The sequence below is a fragment of the Lampetra planeri genome, chromosome 25 (assembly GCF_965212315.1).
Source record: "Lampetra planeri chromosome 25, kcLamPlan1.2.h2, whole genome shotgun sequence".
NCBI lineage: Eukaryota > Metazoa > Chordata > Hyperoartia > Petromyzontiformes > Petromyzontidae > Lampetra > Lampetra planeri.
The window spans coordinates 323,199-344,627 of record NC_136131.1 but is presented as its reverse complement, the minus strand read 5'-3'; the positions used below and the strand labels follow the sequence as shown (position 1 = coordinate 344,627).

General features: G+C 49.5%; 1 protein-coding gene across 1 annotated transcript in view; it reads right to left on the bottom strand.

Moving 5' to 3' along the window:
* Nucleotides 1-1,668: 1,668 nt before the first annotated feature.
* Nucleotides 1,669-21,429, bottom strand: part of ASAH1 (N-acylsphingosine amidohydrolase 1) — a 38,317-nt gene continuing 18,556 nt past the window's right edge. The window contains exons 5-14 of the mRNA XM_078605852.1: nucleotides 21,166-21,244; nucleotides 19,731-19,805; nucleotides 18,732-18,777; nucleotides 16,922-17,066; nucleotides 16,320-16,374; nucleotides 14,862-14,943; nucleotides 11,614-11,745; nucleotides 8,350-8,473; nucleotides 4,707-4,763; nucleotides 1,669-3,573 (exon numbers count right to left, since the gene is read on the bottom strand). Coding sequence (XP_078461978.1) covers nucleotides 3,484-3,573; nucleotides 4,707-4,763; nucleotides 8,350-8,473; nucleotides 11,614-11,745; nucleotides 14,862-14,943; nucleotides 16,320-16,374; nucleotides 16,922-17,066; nucleotides 18,732-18,777; nucleotides 19,731-19,805; nucleotides 21,166-21,244 — 885 coding nt within the window. The 3' untranslated portion in view covers nucleotides 1,669-3,483. The remainder of the gene's footprint in view (nucleotides 3,574-4,706; nucleotides 4,764-8,349; nucleotides 8,474-11,613; nucleotides 11,746-14,861; nucleotides 14,944-16,319; nucleotides 16,375-16,921; nucleotides 17,067-18,731; nucleotides 18,778-19,730; nucleotides 19,806-21,165; nucleotides 21,245-21,429) is intronic.

Sequence of the window (21,429 nt, the reverse complement as noted above, 5' to 3'; positions counted from 1 at the left end):
ACACGCTGTTGTTGTACCGTTGTTAATTCCTCGTAAAACGCCTTGGTTAATACGCTATATTAATTCCGTTATGGCTGATTATTATTGTGTTTATATAATGTTGTGCCGTGTTCTTTGTACACAGGAGGTACACAACTGTCCACCGTGCTTGTTATCTACTACTCACCCACAATTCTGGCTGGGTCTGTACGGGGACCAATCTCCATGGTGGAGAACACCAAGACCGACGAGGACTTTTTATCTCCTTGCCGTGTGGCAGCATCTCGTTTATTTCTGTCGACGGCTGTTGCTGCTGTGGCGCAAATTCTCATTGCGGAGAACTCAAATCACAAGCCGTCCCACGAACGCGCACGCAGCTTCAAGACCGGCTCGGTGTTAATCTGAATAGCCTTTCCAAAATTCTGACTTACTCTCCTGTGTGCTTGCCTGTCACTGACAGTCTTATCTCGTATGCAATTTTTGGGGATTGCAACAGATTACAAATTGATGTCGAGATTTGATATCCCCGTCCGTCGGCTTCAGGAGTAGCCACGTGGATTTGTATCAGATCGGCCATTGAATGATCCGATTGGGGCAGCCATTCACGAGATACTGCGCAGGTCTGAGATGTGGCACCACCACAACAGTCACAAACTGAACTCTTGTTAATTGTCCATTGATGGAGAAAGTGTCCAAACATCTTCCACGCAGTGTTCGGATCCGATCAAGGAGGACCCAGGTCGTCATCGGTAGGTCGGATCCTGGTTGGAGGATTGTCGGGGTCGCTTGATGATGGGTTTCTGCAGCAGGTTGATGTTTGCCCCATCGTACTTTGGTGGTATTGTCATCGTGGCGGTTCTTTGCATATTGCCAGAAAGGTTTTCAGGATTTGAGCCTGTGCGGTGTACATTGCACTGTCACAGTGTCACGGTGTAATGTCAGTGAAATTGACAGTCAGGACGCTGCAGAGCTGTTTAGAATTGCAGACAACCATGCGCCTCGTCCTCCTCACTCATGAAAGGCGTCCGACGACATCGATGGGCGAATAATTCTTAATCAGGGAATTGGCAGCAACTTTGTTGAACCCTTGCAGGGCATTTTAAGTCACGGTTTCATTGGCAACTTATCTCTATTTGGATATATTGGCCGCACACCGGTGCAGTGCAACACACCGGTCCTCATAAAACTCTAAAATCTAAATTTGAATCACTAAATCTGTTTTATCAGTCTTTAATTGACCGTGTAGCCAAGTTTGATGTGATTCTAAGGTTTATTCAGTCTATTGAGACTTGATAACAAAAAAGGTCAACATTAACCATTGATTTGGGTCTGTTGAATCGAGGAATCGTCTGGCCAAGTCTAGAGCACGAGGAGTCAAATCTGCCTTGGGACACAGAGCAGCCAATCGTCATCAGGCTGGGTGCTGCTATATAGCAACAGACTGAAGCTTCTTCATGTTCAGCCGCTGATGTAAACATTCGTCTTCCGACTGCTTCGACATCCCGATAACTGATTTTGACGCACCACCACCCCGCAAGAGTTTCTGACTGTTGTTGTGAATTGCTGGAAAAAAGTAATTATTACGAATTAGTTTTTTTTTATACCGGTGTACAGCCAAATACGTTCATTCGCTCTTCATTGGTCACACGAAATCAGCATTGACGACACACGCACAGGAGAAAACGCTCGCACATTGATTTTTTTTTATTCCCCAGTGTTCCAGTATTGCTGGTGTGAAAATACTTGTTACAGCGACAACATTGCATCCAGAGATGTGCAAAAATCTACTCTCACCGAGGCAAGTCCCCATGTCCAGCAGCATCAGCAATCGCTGACAGTCACCCCCCACTCCCTCTCTCCGTGTTATTCTCAAAAAGAAATTGCTGTGCATTAAATGCTGCACGTTTGCACAAGCATAAAACTGGTCCTAAGGCAACACCAGAAAACAGAGTTATAGGTCGACAGGGAAACGAACAGCTTATCAATCAACGGTAAACCACACGATTTCAGGAAAGTTTGCGTTCAACCAAAACGCGACCATCGCACTCGGTCATCATAGGATCCCGGAAATAAACTGTAACTGTGCCATCACTCACAAATGGATAAATGCCCCCAGTGTTTTACGAACACTTTCAAGTGTGAGTAAAAAACGTGATAGGAACATCACATGCCCAAGATTCAATAAAAAAAATCTCCGGCGATGCAAAAATTCAGTCTCAATTAAACATTGAAAGGAAAATCAACTTATTTGACAGCATTCACTATTTCCAGCCACTTTCCATAGGCGTCAGGACACCCAACACCACACCCCCTCTTGAAATGTCTCTGCAACCAACCCATCGTTTAGAAGCTACAAATCACTCGCCCGCCATGCCCATCGTGCATTTCTCAGCAAGTGCAGCAAGCTCATCTAGCTCAGCTGTGCTCGCAAAAAAAAACGGTTATAAAGTTATCGGAGCGGATATAAAAAATTTACATTTAGAATTAAGTCAATGTGTGTGCGTTTTTTTTTCAATAATGCCCAGAAATGTACCAATGAATTAAGATAGTTTGGCTCTTCTGCGTCAGGAATAAACTCGTACTTTGCAGCCATTAGAAACGTCGCTCTCTAAAGTAAAGTTGCATCCTCTGAATATGCCAATGCAGCGGCGTGGTTGATGTGGAGCGTTGGAAACCGAATGTAAAGTGTAAATCTCGCAGTGTGCACCTCAAATGATATCCAACGCGGTTCAGGTTTAGAGTTTTGCCAAGGCAGAAAGGTGCAGGCTTGAGTAATGCATTGCCCACGTGAGCGAGTGGGTCAGTGGATGAGCCAGGTGGAACATGGTTGAAAATGCTCCACTCGGGGTACCGATTTGTCATTAATAACTGAATACAAAAACTAAACATTTTATTTTACCAGGTAAGGCACCACTGAGCTCTTTTTCAGAAGCGACCTGGCCACAAATGATAGCTCAACAAAGTGTATTATCATCGTGTGGAAATTTATAGCAGCCAAATTACTCTAAACGCATGATGATTCTAAATGTGGAGAAAAAAACCGGAGTACCCAGACAAAAATCCACGCGACCACGGGGAGGAAATTCAAACTGCAAATGTGCAACAGGTGTCAGGGTTGGGATCGAACCCACGACCTCCTGTACACCAAGTGAGGGAGGCAACATCTCGCCACTGCGGCACCTCAACGCTTGGCTTCGTACAACAAATATTTCACGCTCACAAATAAGTCGCCTGCCATGGTGTGCGCCTGTTTGTTAGGGCAAGAATGCTGCAAATGCAAGATGACGTTAGAGAGTTACGTGAGCGCAGAAACACGAACCGCATTTTTTTTGCCCATGGAATTAGATGTGCGTGCACATGTTTTAATTCCCAAAGCACTGTGTGCAACTCACACTAATCACGTTGTTCTTACGGGCTGCCGTTTATATTAAAAAAAAGCGTTTGCCATCAAGAGACGCACACCGGCGAGCGCGCATGGGGGGACGTAACGGCGAAGGGTCGTCATCACCAGGGCATGCACGGGTCCGGGCAGGACCTCAGGTAAGCTTCGTAGGTGCCCGTTCCGATTTCCATGAGCGCCGTGTAGGTGGTCAGCTGTGCGCACAGACACGCAAAAGAGGAGCTCTCTCTCTCACACACCGCACCAGGGAACTCAGATGTGGCCTGAACACACGCCAGGGGGATACGCCACACCGGCACTGCTCAGAACGCCAGACACGTGTACCACCACCACTAACCCCCGGCAGGCTTCGCAACGGTTCCTGCTCCTACGCTATGAAGTCTCCGCGGAGAGGAAAAGGACAGTCAAGAAGGGCTGCTGTAGGAAGAACAAGTTCCACATTTCCACCGCTGCTTTGACAAGCCCACACCAAGACAAGACAAAGATCCCCTGTGCAGCCTTAACAGAATGTTGGGGCAAGTGCTGTTAGCAAGCACCTATGAAGGCTGGCAGGGCAAGCGAGGGGGTGAGTGGCTAACACCACGCCTGGCCGCATGCCTCCCAGAACCACGCCCGGCCGCCTTTGTCTCCCCAGTGCTGATGTTACACACCGCACGGGTACCAATTTCAGGCTACATCGACCTAGGGGAGGCCCAGGACTGGTTCAGATAATCATCATCACTCATGTTAGACATGAGCAGGAATGTCGAATTTCCAGCATCAGCTCTGTATGGTTGTGAACATGAGATGAGCATCAATGCCTCAATAATCACTCGTGATATGGGATCTTCCTTGCCAGTATCAAAATATAACAATAGATTTTACCCTTTATGGTAATAAAACAGTTGTGTTAAGATTTTAAAACACCAAATATAAACCTTTTGCTCACCCAGGGCTATAAATGCCATGATAGTGCATTGTATTTGTGTTGTTCACCTTTTGGCGTTCTCTGGTCTAACACTTTGAGACTAGGCTCTAAAGAAAGCTGTCTCTGTTAAAAAAACAATGCATATAGTATCAGATAATGTTTTTGTTTGCGAGTTCACCACAAGTACGTGTGGTTAATGCAAACAGGATTCCTTTCAAAAGGTTTCCGTTTGGTGTTTTAACGTCTTAACACAACTGTTTTATTGCCAGAAATGGTAAAATATTTTTTTATAATCACTCGTGACTTGGCTCTTGCTGCACCACTGCAATGTAACTGTGGGCTAAGCCAGAGGCTACGCGACTGCCAATTCGAGAGGGGCTGGCTGAACCACAGCAAATGCACGAACAAAGAAACATGCACCTTGTTGAGGACAGGCTTGGTTGAAAGGACATCGTAGATGGTTTCCAGCGTGACATTCTGTTGAATAAAAATAAGAGATACACATTATCACCATGGAGACCTAGACACGCTCTCTCCCTACAGAGACACACTCTCTCTCTACAGAGACACTCTCTCTCCCTACAGAGATATGCTCTCTCCACAGCTACCTCTACGGCACTGCCCCGAGGAGGCAAGCACGCAGGCCGCTACTCTCCCCTCATGTCCCTAGCATGCTTGTCATCTTGTTCTACAAGTCACTACAATGCAGTAAAAGTAGAATTAAGAACAATTTGCTTTCCTCTTGATTTATTTGAAGAGTATTGCATTCATTCGTGCTGAGCTACAAAGTGATCCTGGCCTGTTGTGTTTTTATTGCAGTCTGGAGCAGTTGAGACCAATAAACGTTTTCTCAAAAGGTAAACATCACTCTTGGGATTCTTCAGAAATACATTGATGCCCCTTCAAGGGAAATGTATTTTTTTTATTAATTAAGTTTTTAGAAGGCGCAGCAGTTCAAACAGAGTGCCGTAGAGTAAAATTTTCGTTCTTTTCTCACTCCGCTTGTCCCGGCGAGGGTCACGCTGGCGGCAGCGTGTTGAATAGTGGCGGTCCACACCTCCCTTTCCCTGGCGACAGACTCTAGCACGACTACACTATACATTACACCATAAACTACTACGCTATACACTACTATGCTTTACACTACTACACTTTACACTACACTATGCACTACTACACTACTACGCTATACACTAATACGCCATACACTACTACGCTATACACTACTACACTATGCACTACTAAACTATACACTACACTATACACTACTACGCTATACACTACTACACTATACACTACTACGCTATACACTACTACGCTATACACTACACACTAATACGCTCTACACTACTATACACTACTACGCTATACACTATTACGCTATACACTAATACGCCATACACTACTACACTTTACACTACTACACTATACACTACTACACTATACACTAATACGCCATACACTACTACGCTCTACACTACTATACACTACTACGCTATACACTACGCTATACACTACTACACTATACACTAATGCGCCATACACTACTACGCTATACACTACTACACTATACACTACTACGCTATACACTACTACACTGTACAATACTATGCACTATACACGACTACACTAGACACTATTATACACTATACACTATTACACACTACGCCACACTCCTATACACTACTACGCTATACACTATTAACACTATACACTACTCCACTATACACTACACTATACACGACACTACTATACACATCTCTAATTTATGTAACATATCACAGGAAACAAGAAGGGTTTTTAGTTTCTTTCTGAATGGAAGACTCGCGTACACAACCATTGCCATAGTCGAGACGAGGTCTTACAAGGGGCGGCATTCAGGACCACAGCTCAATCTCTGTCAGAGAGGAATGGTTCTAATTGTTTTGATTGATTGTCCGTAAGTAGAAACCAATCGGTTTCTACTACTTTCTTTACCCGGGGCAGAAACGACAGTTAATTCAGAATCAGAATCTTTATTTACACTGCAGGAGGAGGAATCCGATGAGCTATCAAGCTCTTTTATTCACAGATGTCCAGTAAGGGTATCACCAAGACGTCCCAATTACTAGTCGGGGTACCATTCCATTGACAGTTAAAGATGCTGCCTTGAGCCTCAGGTCAACAGGTTTACACTGCTGCCAAAACCCAGCAAATATTCTGTTTAGTCCTGATTGAGTTTCACCCAGTGGCCTTTTAAGTCTCTCCAGTTTCCTCCCATATCTAAACCCAAAAGACAAAGATCCCCCTGTAGCCTTTAACAGACTATCACGGCAAGTGCTGTTAGCGAGCAGCTGTGAAGGCCAGTATGGCACACGAGGGGGTGGGTGGCCAACTCCATGCCCAGCTAACCTTTGTCTCCCAAGTGGCAATGTTTAAACACCGCATCAAGTAATCATTTGAGGTTGAGTCGACAAGGGGAGGCCCAGGACCAGCTCAGATAATCGTCACTGGTGTTGACCGTGAGCGGGAATTGAACTCGGGGCGCCAGGTTCGTAGTGCAGCGTAGCGCTAACCTAAACTACCACTCCCCAGCTAATCCCGCACACACAAACAATGTGACCGGTATTGGCCAGACCACATCCCCAATGCTGCAACTTTTACCTGAAAATTACGCAGTTGGTATTACACACAAAGCAACAACATCGCCCCCCTTACTGTGAAAACTTGCCTCAGGAATTACCTCCTGAAACGGAGTCTTGAGACTCAGTGGGGCCGACCTGGGTGAACACGAGCAGCCGTAATAATTCAGGGGCATTGCGTCTAAGCTCCACGAATGCATACACTTTCTGTATATCGAGGTATTACTACTATAGTAGTCTCTTGGGCAGGAGTGACCTGGGCATGAGTTTGCATCAGTCTGGAACCCGTGCCTAACGGAGGGGGCCCTTGCCAATAAACAGCTGGCGGGTAGCAGGGTGGCCTCAGTGGGAGCACTCGTGGCCTCACACTCGTGTGGAGAGGCTTTTGAGTGGTGGTTCTGCCTCGGAAGCTACTGGACGGCTCGACGCTAAAACACAACAGGGTGGCCCCGATTGAGACACTGGAGATGCCACGACTGCAATGCCACGTCTCCCATCCACCCACAATGGGGCTTCTTCTCAACTCTCACAACACCACCACTGCCATTTCTGCCCCTCTCTCATCAGCCCCCTTGACGTGTTTATTTAACAAGCGAACAAAACCTCTGGAGATTCACGTCATCTTTCAGGGGAGGTCAAAAGCCATTCCTCTCCCCGCCCCCACCTTCGAATAAACATCCTCGAATCTGTGCTCTATGTCAGGCTCCTGCTTTGATCTTGGAGGTAGCCGACTCTTTGTCATGTGTTCCTAATAACCGTCAGCAGCCCTCGTGATTGTATTCATCTCTTGTTCTAAGTCTTCTTCTCGCGTGCTGCCTCCACAGTCGTGTACATTTGTCCAGCATCAGGCTCGTGTTGATATGGCCAGCGGTGGATAAACCATGACACACATGGTGGGTGGGTGAGCGAACGGGTGAGTGAGTTAATGAGTGAGCGACTGAGTGGGTGAGTGGATGAGTGAATGGGTGGGTGATTGAACGAGTGATTGAGTGGGTGGGTGAGTAAGCAAACGGGTGAGTGAATTAGTGAGCGAGTCAGTGGGTGAGTGAATGAGCGAAGGGTGGGTGGGTGAGCGGGAGAACGGGTGAGTGAGTGAAAGAGTGAGAGAGTTGGTGGGCCAATGGATGGGCTGCCTGAGTAGCCACACTTCTGCATGTTGACGCAATAGCCGACCACTCCTTGTGGGACAGCGATTTAAACACATCCAGGCCAACCAATTTGCCCGTGCAGCGGCAGCGATGCGTTTGACTGCGTCCTGCTTATCTGTGTTAACATCTCTTCCCACTGTGCTTCACTTACACGGCATTCGCTCCGGTTACGTATGCACGTCGGCTACGCGCGTGCGTGTGAAGCGCAACACGAAGCGGGTGTGCATCTGTGCACGCACGCCCGTGGCAGAGCGCAGGCTCGGCTGCGCGTCGTGTACATGGGATTTTACGTACGGCCTGCGTGGTCCGGTTCATGCAGAGCATGGCGGGCGTCCTGCGGTCGTCCAGGAAGAACGGAGGCCTCCAGTGGTCATAGTTGGTTTCCAAGACGTACCACAGGCCATGCGCGGGGTCCATCCTGCACAGCAGAGACATACGCGGTACAACAACGACCACGGTCACCGTTAGCCTCCGAGTGCACCAACAGCCTCCACACGGTGGTGTCCCCACCGCTGCGTCGATACGGCCGTCAAGACGGCTGTATAATTGAGGGCGCTACGGTGGCACGATGTTTCCTACCTCGCCTGGTATACACAGGACGTAGTGGGTTCGATCCCAACCCTGACGCCTGCTGTATATTTGGAGTGTGCACGTTCTCCCCATGGTCGCATGGATTTTTCTCTGGGTACTCCAGGTCCCTCCACATTTAGAATCGACGTGCGTTGAGAGTATTTGGCTGCTATATATTTCCACGTGATAAGACACTTCGCTGAGCTATAATTTGTGGCCAAGTCACTTCTGAAAAAGAGCTATATAGATCAGTGGGCCTGACCTGGTGAATAAAACATAGTTTAGTTTTTACTTCAGTTTTATACCCACCTTGCAACGGGAAATACATAAAACACGCTGCTCATCGTGCAGAATTTACCATGGTTTCAATGTATATGTTGCACACACACGCCCACACAGATACACCCAATCTAACCTGAGTTAACAGCGGGGGCCCACACAAGTCTAAAGGCCTTATTTACATTTTAATGACTCTCTACTTACCGAACAACTTAAGCTTAACTGAATCATTCCTGTGCAGTGTTACTGTACACACGCGTCAGCAGGCATCTCACGACACGGCGTGCTGTGTTGTGTCTCTAGTGTGCGTATACTGCGTCTCATAGCCACGTCACAGCGTCTCATAGCCACGTCACAGCGTCTCATAGCCACGTCACAGCCTCGCATAGCCACATCACAGCCTCTCATAGCCACGTCACAGCGTCTCCCTGCTCAAGCTACGTCACAGCGTCTCCCTGCTCAAGCCACGTCACAGCGTCTCCCTGCTCAAGCCACGCCACAGCGTCTCCCTGCTCAAGCCACGTCACAACGTCTCCCTGCTCAAGCCACGTCACAGCGTCTCCCTGCTCAAGCCACGTCACAACGTCTCCCTGCTCAAGCCACGCCAACAGCGTCTCCCTGCTCAAGCCACGCCACAGCGTCTCCCTGCTCAAGCCACGTCACAGCGTCTCCCTGCTCAAGCCACGTCACAACGTCTCCCTGCTCAAGCCACGTCACAGCGTCTCCCTGCTCAAGCCACGCCAACAGCGTCTCCCTGCTCAAGCCACGTCACAGCGTCTCATAGCCACGTCACAGCGTCTCATAGCCACGTCACAGCCTCGCATAGCCACGTCACAGCGTCTCCCTGCTCAAGCCACGTCACAACGTCTCCCTGCTCAAGCCACGTCACAGCGTCTCCCTGCTCAAGCCACGCCAACAGCGTCTCCCTGCTCAAGCGACGTCACAACGTCTCCCTGCTCAAGCCACGTCACAACGTCTCCCTGCTCAAGCCACGTCACAGCGTCTCCCTGCTCAAGCCACGTCACAGCGTCTCCCTGCTCAAGCCACGCCAACAGCTTCTCCCTGCTCAAGCCACGTCACAGCGTCTCCCTGCTCAAGCCACGTCACAGCGTCTCCCTGCTCAAGCCACGTCACAACATCTCCCTGCTCAAGCCACGTCACAACGTCTCCCTGCTCAAGCCACGTCTCCCTGCTCAAGCCACGTCACGTCTCCCTGCTCAAGCCACGTCACAGCGTCTCCCTGCTCAAGCCACGTCACAGCGTCTCCCTGCTCAAGCCACGTCACAGCGTCTCCCTGCTCAAACCACGTCACAACGTCTCCCTGCTCAAGCCACGTCACAGCGTCTCCCTGCTCAAGCCACGTCACAACGTCTCCCTGCTCAAGCCACGTCACAGCGTCTCCCTGCTCAAGCCACGTCACAGCGTCTCCCTGCTCAAGCCACGTCACAGCGTCTCCCTGCTCAAGCCACGTCACAGCGTCTCCCTGCTCAAGCCACGTCACAGCGTCTCCTTGCTCAAGCCACGTCACAGCGTCTCCCTGCTCAAGCCACGTCACAACGTCTCCCTGCTCAAGCCACGTCACAGCGTCTCCCTGCTCAAGCCACGTCACAGCGTCTCCCTGCTCAAGCCACGTCACAGCGTCTCCCTGCTCAAGCCACGCCAACAGCGTCTCCCTGCTCAAGCCACCTCACAGCGTCTCCCTGCTCAATTTTCGGGATTGGCGTGCGTGGCCAGGTGGTCACGAGGGGTAATTATAGGAGGGAACCATGGGTGGATGTTCGGGTTTGGCTGGGCCAGTTCGGGAACGAGGGCGTGAGCGTGGCCGGGGCAGGGCGAGGCCACACGCGGGGGGGGGGGGGGGGAATAGAAAGCGGAGGCTGAGAGAGCTCGGGGCTGCCCTGGAATCGGGATGGACTGGTTCTATCGGGATGGACTGGTTCTATCGGGATGGACTGGTTCTATCGGGATCGACTGGTTCTATCGGGATGGACTGGTTCTATCGGGATGGACTGGTTCTATCGGGATGGACTGGTTCTATCGGGATGGACTGGTTCTATCGGGATGGACTGGTTCTATCGGGATGGACTGGTTCTATCGGGATGGACTGGTTCTATCGGGATGGACTGGTTCTATCGGGATGGACTGGTTCTATCGGGATGGACTAGTTCTATCGGGATGGACTGGTTCTACGCCGCCATCGTCTTCGGGCCATCGTCTTCGGGCCATCGTCTTCGGGCCATCGCTATCTCCGTGTCGTCGCTGTCTTCATGCAGGCGTTGCTTGGGTGCTGTCCTAGCCCAAGTATCTGTTGTTATCCTGGCCCAAGTATCTGTTGTTATTCTAGCCCAGTCGTGTATGCTAGTCATAGCTAAGTGTTGTAGGATATGAGAGTACGTTATCTGCGCCCTACTAAATAAAGAAAGACAAGAAGTGTCCGAGAGTCATTACACAAACAATAGGGAGGCACCAATCCAGCTCGAAGCCAATGGTGAAAAATTCCCATTCCCAGAGCAGAGGCAAGTTAATAATAATTTTAACAATAATAATATTATTTTATATAGCGACGCTAATGCAAATTGCATCTCAACTTAATCCACAGCACGACATTTGGCACGGAGTGGTTTTGCTGCGTGTTTGAGCGGGGGTGATGTGCCGGTGTACATGCGTGCACACGTGCGCGCGTGTGCGCATGTGTGCGCATGTACGCACTTCCACACGTCGAGCGTGGTCTTGCGGGCGCGCGTGATCACGCAGCCCTCCCCGGAGGCGGCGCCACCCAGGATGAAGTACGCGGGTGCCAGCATGGGCGTGTCCGTGAGCATCTTCAGAGCCTCGTCGTAGCTGGGAAAGGCAGTGACGTGTCACGCATGCTCGCCTCCGCTTGGCGACATGCACGACAGAACACGGAAAGTTAAATTTCGATATCTAGCTTCGATAGCCAATCGGCGAATGGGCACAGGTTGTCAGCCGATGAACGCCTTTGTTGCCGCCGTTCGATGATATTGAAGCGAGGAAGCGACCGAAGACAACTGCGATTAAATTACACGTTCCACGAATTCCACCGTAATAAAAACAATGTACATACAAAACCACGGCGAGTGTTCTGATGCACAATGTACAGAAGATGCCCCTCGCAGCAGATACGCAAAAGGACAAAAAAGCAGGGCTAAGCTGTCGAAACGAAGCTTTCTAACGTGTGATTAAACTCGCAGTAGATAAGGGATGAAAAATACATCACCTCACTGTGATCTGTTAAACGAGGGAACAAAAAACCCAATAACCCAGCTCTTATCTGGGAGGCATTACTGGCAGCGAGGTGAGGCGCTGTGAACACGCCGCTCAGGAAACCTAGAGGACACGTTTTACCGTCGGTTATCTGCGCGTTCCACAGCGGGCTCGTTGAGACGACTTGGCGTGGGGGTCGGGCACAACACCAACGTCATGGCAAAGCTCCAACAGGGCGCAGCGCACGCATGGTCAGGGCACCGTGGCCACCCCAGGGAACCTCCGTCACCATGAAAGTCAAATGTGGGTCATGCCGCCTCCCGTTACCCACAACAGGCTGTGGACCTCGGAATCGATACGGCTTACACGCCCTCGAATAAATGAATACATAAAACGTGGCAATATTGGCGATTCAGAATGGATTACGCGGGTCAGGTCACATAAAGTGAAATGCGCCATACACCCTCCTCCACCCGACACAGTGAATGATATAATTTCTGCCACAACCAGTGACAGCAATTATCTGAACCTGGGTCCTGGACCTCCTCTAGGTCGACTCAGCCCCAAATGAATACCTGGCGCGGTGTGTATTAAACGTCGCCACTTGGGAGACAAAGGCGGTCGAGTGTGCGTGGTGCTGGCCACCCACCTCCTCGTGTGCTGTGCCGGCCTTCACAGGTGCTACTCACTAACAGCACTTGCCCCAACAGTCTGCTAAAGACTACACAGGGATCTTTGTCTTTGGTGCTGGCCACCCGCTCACCCACCCTGTTTTCAACAGGAGTGCTAAATGACCCGAGAAGTGATTCTACTGCTATAAGCGCCACGACGTGTAGGAAGGTGATCACATTGCAAACCGAATTATAATTATTACGCCGCTTTTCAGCAGGTGTGACATGCCTGTTATTGGTGTGGATTGAAGATCAAAATCAGCGCCACATTCCTCTCTGTTGACTGGTGATCCGGGAAAGACACCGACATTTAAGGCCGAGGGTGCCGAGTTAGGGTGTCACCACAGCTCCCGGAGCTGCCGAACCTCCAACGAGGCGTGGGCATTTTTATTGAGAGTGACGCAAGTAGGGAGCGTAGTGCTCAAGTGTGCAGGAAAGCAACTGATACTTTGTGATGCTACGAGAAACTCGACCTGGAAAAGAAGACTAAAGCTGTGCAACCATCACTGGACGTGTCGCTGTGGCTCCAACACCTCACTCCACCTCTCGCAAGCTCCACGACCATCACTGGTGAATGTTAACCTAACCTAACTTTTTTCTCTCAAGACAGCTAGTTAATCCATGATGTTATTACTCGTTTTTCTATTAAATATGCACGTTAAGAAAGTCTGCTATGTTCTTAAGCTTGATAGGAAATCTCCCAGTGACATAACCTCCACATTATTCACATCGTTTCTTGCAGGAGGTTTTCCGCTTAACATCGCCTCGCTTAAAATATAAGTCCTATCTTCCAGGTGCGCAAACACCCGTCGCTAAGCGAGCGGCGACTATACGAGGCGATGTGGTCCCTGTGGATTTGCCAAACCCAGGATTGGACGGGACCTCAAGACGCTGATCCACTGTAGGGAAAAAAAAAATCTGTCGTCCTTTGGGGTGAAGAATTACTCAAGAGGTTGCGGCTGCAGTGAGTACGTTGTGCACGCGCAGAAATTTATTCCCGTCTGTGACTCCTGTTCTTTGGGTTCAAGAATAAGAATTAATACAATTTATTTATATAAAACATAGTGATGCCCTCGAGGCTCCTGCAATGTGGGCCATGGTCCAAAAAACAAAAGCAGTCCCTTCTCTTGGGCAAAAACCGGACACCCTCTGCGTAGGGCAACGTTCTCCATGGAAAGGACAAGCCAGGGCACGTCGGACGGAATCACGATGCCGTGGGAGGCCACGAGCACGACCACCAATAGCAATTAAAACCGACTCGCTCACGTTCAGACCGCACACACAACACAGCTCGCGTACCAGCTCCCAGGAACTTGGCGAGAAACGCGTCCTCCGCACACGACTCAACTGGCAGCGTACGGCGTCGTGTATCGTCAGCGACTGTCTCGCTGACAAAATTCGGCGGAGGCCCGCAACAGCTACATGCGGCCACCGAGGAACGTGACGAACCGCTGCATCAAGCCAATTCGTCTGCGTCGCGCACTCAAGTCTGTTAATTCGCGGTCGCGCAATAATTTCTGAGAAGGACCGTTTTGACGATGTTCAACAATGGCAACGTAACAACACGCTGAGACACGTGTTGCTACGTTGCCTGTGATGTTATCGTATGCCGTTGAAGGAGGGTCATTGCCCGACACTTTTATTTTTATGGTCACATTGTTGTTGACGAGTGCGTCGAGTTTTTTTGATGATTGTACTTTGCGTGCGACATTGCCAATGCACCAGCAGCATCACCCAGGTAAGGCCCCACTGAGCCATATAGCTCTTTTTTCAAAAGCGACTTGACTTTGACAAATTATAGTTCAACAAAGTGGCTTATCGTGTGGTAATTTATATCAGCCAAATACTCTAAATACGTAACGTTGATTTTAAATATGGATCGAAAAACCAGAGGACCCGGAGGACAAATCCACGCGTTCACGGGGAGAGAGACAAGCAAACTCCAAATATACAGGCTGAGGCCTAAAGTTTTGATGCCGTCCTCTCTACCGGCAATGTCGAAGGGTAACTTGCGTCACACCAGCAGTGGATTGATCACGGCTGATGTGAATTGAACCTCACCTGGTTGCATTTTCCAGAACTGATCTCGTAAGGAAACTCATCCAATGGCCGTCCCTCTGCCCCAGGATCCACTCAATAATGCCTGCTCACATCCACACAGATGCACACACACACGCACACACATGCACGCACACACATGCACGCACACACACAAACACACATACGTGCACACACACGCGCACACATTCACACACACACACGCACACACTCACACATCATACGCGCACGCACACACACGAGTGAATAGCCGCACGGGAGCGCCCTTCGTGGTCAGCGTGAACATCAACCCTGTGCATTCCAGCGTGTACCTATGTAGCAATCCAGACCGATACGAGCGATGCACGCACGCATCCAACACGATTACTCGCAGATACACTACATATAAACAAGCGCCCTGTCACTATATATATGAACATACAAAGGTCCCCTGTATAGCCTGAGCAGACTTTTGGGGCAAGTGCTGTTAGCGAGCACCTATGAAGGCCGGCACGGCACACGAAAGGGTGGGTGGCCAGCACCACGCCCGACCGCATTTGTTTTTCCCTCATGTTGTTGTTTACACACCGCACCAGGTACTCATTTGAGGCTGAGTAGACCTAGGGGAGGCTAGGGACCAGTTGAGATAATTGCCACTGGTGTTGGCCGTGAGTGGGAATCATACTTGGGTCGCCGTATTTGTAGCGCAGCGCACTAACCGCGACGCCACCACTCTCCATGTATGCATCCAATAGAAATATACATTTAACACGTAACACCCTCCTCCACCCGACACAGCCAATTAATAACGTTGTCACATTTCAGGCAACCGTCTGATGATGCCGGCTGTAACCACCAGCGAAACGTCCGCACCCAATTGTGGATTGTCCGTGGATCGCTCTCCAACAACAACACCGGTGGTGCTGAAGCGGTCATAAATGTATACTATAGTTCACATGAGGAACTTTATAAATTGACTGTCAGGTGGAGGTGGGTTTTATGAAACCAGTTTTACTCATGTTATCTGACTCAAACATCTATATCTATTATCAATAAATATACATATTAAACACGTTCCTGAACGCACGCCCAAAGAGCCAAAACATCTAGAGTCCAACAACAACAGTGAACTTGTGTCTTGCATTGATTGACGTTATAGGAGCTTGGGAATTACAAAGTGCAACAATGCAAGGGAAGAAGCAGAAAGAGAAGCATTGTGACCTACAGTGTGGTGAGTGATGGGGTGAGTGTGTGTCAGTGGATGGGTGAATGTGTTGTTGTGATGTGCAGTGTGGTGAGTGAGTGGATGGGTGAGTGAGTGTGTTGTTGTGTCCTGCAGTGCAGTGAGTGATGGGGTGTGTGAGTGAGTGGATGGGTGAGTGAGCGTGGTGAGTGATCGACACGGCCACATCGGGGGATAAGAGCTGTGACACCGAGTTATCAGATCCTTCACAAAGCAGGGAGCGCGTCATCGCCACTGACCGATGTAGCCTCCGTCGATGTTGAAGCGCTCGTTCATTGTGAGGGTGAAGGCAGCCTGCGCTCACGAACACACACACACCCAGTCACATACGAACATACACACGAACACACGCGCACCCAGTCACACGCTCTAACACACGAACACATACGCACTCACTCACACACGAATACACATGCACCCAGCGACACACGAACACACGGGCGCCCAGTCTCACTCGCACCCAAAATACAAATACGAGCTGATGGGGTGGGCCAATAACCTTGGGCCTTTCTCAGCGAGGGCTGAGATTCTCGAAGTGGAACATTGCGTAGCGTGCCAGAGCTGAAGCAAATGCCTCTCCTGTTTGCGGTGTGCACAGCCCGAGGGAGGTACGTACAGGCCTCATTCCCGTCAACATCCCCACATATCACACAGCTCAAGTGATGTACGTACAGGCCTCATTCCCGTCAACATCCCCACGTATCACACAACCCGAGTGATGTGCGTACATGCCTCATTCCCGTCAACATCTCCACGTATCACACAGCTCAAGTGATGTACATACAGGCCTCATTCCTGTCAACATCTCCTACGTATCACAAAACCCGAGTGATGTACGTACAGGCCTCATTCCCGTCAACATCCCCACGTATCCGGCGAAGTTGGTTGAGCGGAACACGGTCTTTCCCGAGCGCTGAAAGTCCAGGTTGACAACGAGGGGCGCGAGGCGCGCCGGCACCATCCACGAGTTGTTTCTGGAGTCCCAGCTGCAGAGACAGAGAGACAGAGACACAGAGAGGGAGAGCGAGACAGAGAGATAGAGAGAGACAGAGATGGGGGGAGGCGCATGCACGCGGACGCCGCAGCCCGGCAGAGTATGGATTTCAACGCAGCGTGGCACGTGACATCCTCAATTTACGCACACTATAGGAGTACCACAGTGGTTTCCCCCCATTAGAAAGACTCTGCCCCGCCATGTGGAATGTGGAATTTCCGTCAGACTCCGGGCAGTAAACGGGAGATGAGCACCACCTCAATGCTCGATTTTGAGCGGGAGATCGCTGAGATTTTCGACTCAATATTTCGGATTTCAACCTCATCAGCAATTCAGAAGACAACTAAAACATGTGCACTCGCATGAGAACACACGTGTCTACCTACATGTGTGTACATATGTAGTGTCAGCGGAGCGGGAGACAAGGTTCTTGACACAGCTACCGTTGCTCGTTTTCCTCGATGTGGCGGAGGCTCTTGCCAAGCACTCTCCGATTTTACATTTACATGCAAATTTCATCTCTAGCCCCGCCCATTTACCGTTGGGCTACACCCATCTCAAACCTTTATAACATCCTGCCTTAGCAGCTCTCCCACCATATATTTTTCCTGCCTCAGCAGTTATCCCGCTATATTTTCTCACCTGATGACAATTACTCGTGTTGCGATCGAAACGTCGTGATATTGTTATTCTTTTTACTATTTTTCATAATTGTTTCTATCTACGTGGCTTTACCGAAAGACCCAAAGAATATAAATTAACAACATTTCAAAGACACCATGTAGCCTGCACAGGCTGCGGGGCAAGTGCTGTTAGTGAGCACCTATTAAGGCCAGCATTGTAGAGATGGAAGCAGGGGTATGGCACGTCTCCAGTGCCAATGTGTGCACACTGCTCTCGGTACACAATTCAAACAGAGTCGACCTGGGATCAAGAACGGCACAGATAATTGCTACCGACATGAGCCATGGCCAGGAATTGAACTCAGGTCGTCAGGATCTAGGCACGAAACCCCGACCGCGGCACCTACGTAAGCAGAGCATTACATACATGTGTACAAAGACAAAGATCCCCCGTGTAGCCTGAACAGACTGTTGGGGTAAGTGCTGTTAGCAAGCATCTACGAAGGGCAGAAACGGCACACGAGGGGGTGGGTGGCCGGCACCAAGTCCGGCCACCTTTGTCTCCCTAGTGGCGATGTTTACACATCGTACCAGGTACTCATTTGAGGCTGAGTCGACCTAGAGGAGGCCCAGGACCGGTTCAGATAATCGTCAATGGTGTTGGCCATGAGCAGGGATCGAACTCGGTTACTAAACAAAAAAGCCAATTTTTTATTTATTTTACCAGGTAAGACCCACTGAGCAATGTGGCTCTTTTTCAGAAGCGACCTGGCCACAAATGATAGCTCAATGAAGTGGCTTACCACATGGACATTTATAGCAGCTAAATACTCTAAAACGCCTGTTGATTCAAAATGTGGAGGGAAAAAACAGAGAAACCTAACAAAAATCCATGTGACCACGGGGAGAACATGCAAACTCCAAATATACAGGCGCTAGGTTCGTAGTGCAGCACGTTAACCGCTATATTACCGCTTGTACACATCACACACACATACGATCACTTCATCACAGACACGAGCGGATACACTCACCCCATGAACAATCCAAAGTCCAGGTTTCTCGCGTGGTACATTTTCCCTAGGGAGGCGAGAGTCGCACGATTAGTCGGATGCTGTTGAAGCCCGTCTGCTGCTCGGGCTCAAAGAGCCCCCCCCCTCTCTCCCCCCCCCCCCAAAGAAAGCCGTAGCCTCCAAAACACTGCAGCGCCCGCGCGAGCACTCCAGAATTCATGGGCAAGCGGACGGTGGAAGAACGCATTGCGGGTCAGACACGACGTCACGCTTTCACGTGAAAGCGTAAATATACTCGAGATCTTACCTTGTCTAGATATATGTGTGTGTGTGTCGCTTTATTCAAAGGCGCTTTACAGCAGATATGAAATTGTACGTAAGATGAGAGCGGTGGAGATCAAAAGTGGCGGTGTAGTGATAGGGGTTGGGGTAGTGGCAGGGGTAGTGATAGGGGTTGGGGTAGTGACAGGGGTTGGGGTAGGCCTGGCCATAGCTGGGGGGCAGGGAGTATCAGTAGAATAGCCTAGGGAGAAGAGATGGGGGTTGTTTTAAGAGAGGAACAGAAGCAGGTCAGTGAAGATAGGTTTACTCTCCAACACACTGGTGGGCTGAACTAGCAACTAATTGGCATGTTTTGTTTACATGACATACCTTACCGGTTGGCTGTGTTGGGTGGTGGTGGGTTAACGACACATTTATACTTACGCAATCTAACCCCAAAAAACACTCTTATTATGAGTATGTAACCGTACATGGAGGTTGCATGCATAGCAGGCCGAGCTGAATTCCCAGGGCTTTTATAGCTTGTTTCTATTCTATCCTTGCATAGGATACATACGTAAGAAGATATTCTACGTGATCACAAAGGCTTCCTGCTCATCTGTGTTATCAAACGCAGCGAATTTGGTCATTACCATCATCCTTTAAAAAAGCGATGATTTTAATTCCGCATGCAAATTGAGGGTAACCTCCACAGAATATCAGTGTATCAGTGCCGCTCTGTGTAAGAGGGTGGGGCACCTTTTGTGTCCATGGCGACCAACGACGTGCAGACGGTGAAAACCTCGTAGAACACATTGTAGAGAACCACCTCACCTGCGTAACGCACACACGCATGTAACACACACTCACATGCGTGTAACACACACACACACACATACGTGTGTAACACACACAAACGCGTTACACACACACACGCATAACACACACACGGAAGAAACACACACGGAACAAACGCAATAAACACGCAACACACACACACACAAGCAACAAACACACACGCATAAGACACACGCGCACAACACACAAACACGCCTAACACACACACGTGCGTAACACACACAAGCGTAACACACAGACATGTATCAAACACACACGTAACACATAAGCACAACACACACGCATGTAACGCGCACACGCGTAACACACAGACACGTAACAAACACACACGCATATAACACACGCGTACAAAACAAACACGTAACACACACACACGGTAACTTACATGTGCGTAACACACGAGCCCGAAACACACACATGCGTAACACACACACACGTAACACACACAAAGGCGTAATGCAAACGCGGGTAACTTTAAAAGTGACACTGGAAGGTTGTCCTATTTAAATGTGTGTGTGTGATGACAATGACTGTGTGTGTGTGTTGTGTGTTGATCACGTGCTATTTCCGTGCCCAGTGCAAAAGTCTAAACTAGCACGTGGTGTGTGAACGCGTTAGTATTTACACACGCACACGTGTCGCGCCGTGTCTGCATGTCCGTCATCGTGCCAGCGTCGCGGTACACCGTGTCTGTGTCCGTCACCTTGTCTGTGTGTCTGTCATTGTGTCTGTCACCATGTGTGTGTTTTTTATCGTGTCTGTGTGTCTGTCTTTGTGTGTGTCATCGTGTCTGTGTCTGTCACCATGTGTGTGTTTGTTATCGTGTCTGTGTGTCTGTCTTTGTGTGTGTTTGTCACTGTGTCTGTGTTTCTGTCATTGTGTCGATCATCATGTCTGTGTCTGTCACCGTGTCTGTCATTGTGTATGTCAGTGTGTCTGTCATGTCTGTGTGTCTGTGATCATGTCTGTGTGCCTGTCATTGTGTCTGTCATTGTGTATGTCAGTGTGTCTGTGTGTCTGTCATGTCTGTGTGTCTGTCATCATGTCTGTGTGTCTGTCATCGTGTCGGTATGCCTGTCATTGTGTCTGTCATGTCTGTGTGTCTGTCATCATGTCTGTGTGCCTGTCATTGTGTCTGTCATTGTGTATGTCAGTGTGTCTGTGTGTCTGTCATGTCTGTGTGTCTGTCATCATGTCTGTCACCATGTTTGTGTGCCTTTCATCATGTCTGTGTGTCTGTCATCATGTCAGTGTGTCTGTGTACCTGTCATCGTTTCCATGTGTGTGCCTGTCATCATATCTACGTGTGTGCGTGTGTGCGTGTGTGCGTGCGTACCCAAAGGCACCCCAGAGACTTCGGAGATCCCTTTGAGTTCATCTGCAAAAGGGGCTGGGAATGTGCTAGCGAGCGGGCCCTGCAAGACAAGCAAGCACACACACACACATTACACACATGATAGACACGCAACCTACACTCATACACACGATCACCACATACCACCTTGCATATAAAGACAAAGCTCCCCCCTATAGCCTTAATGGACTGTTGGGGCAAGTGCTGTTAGCAAGCATCTATGAGGGTCAGGGCGGTACACGAGGG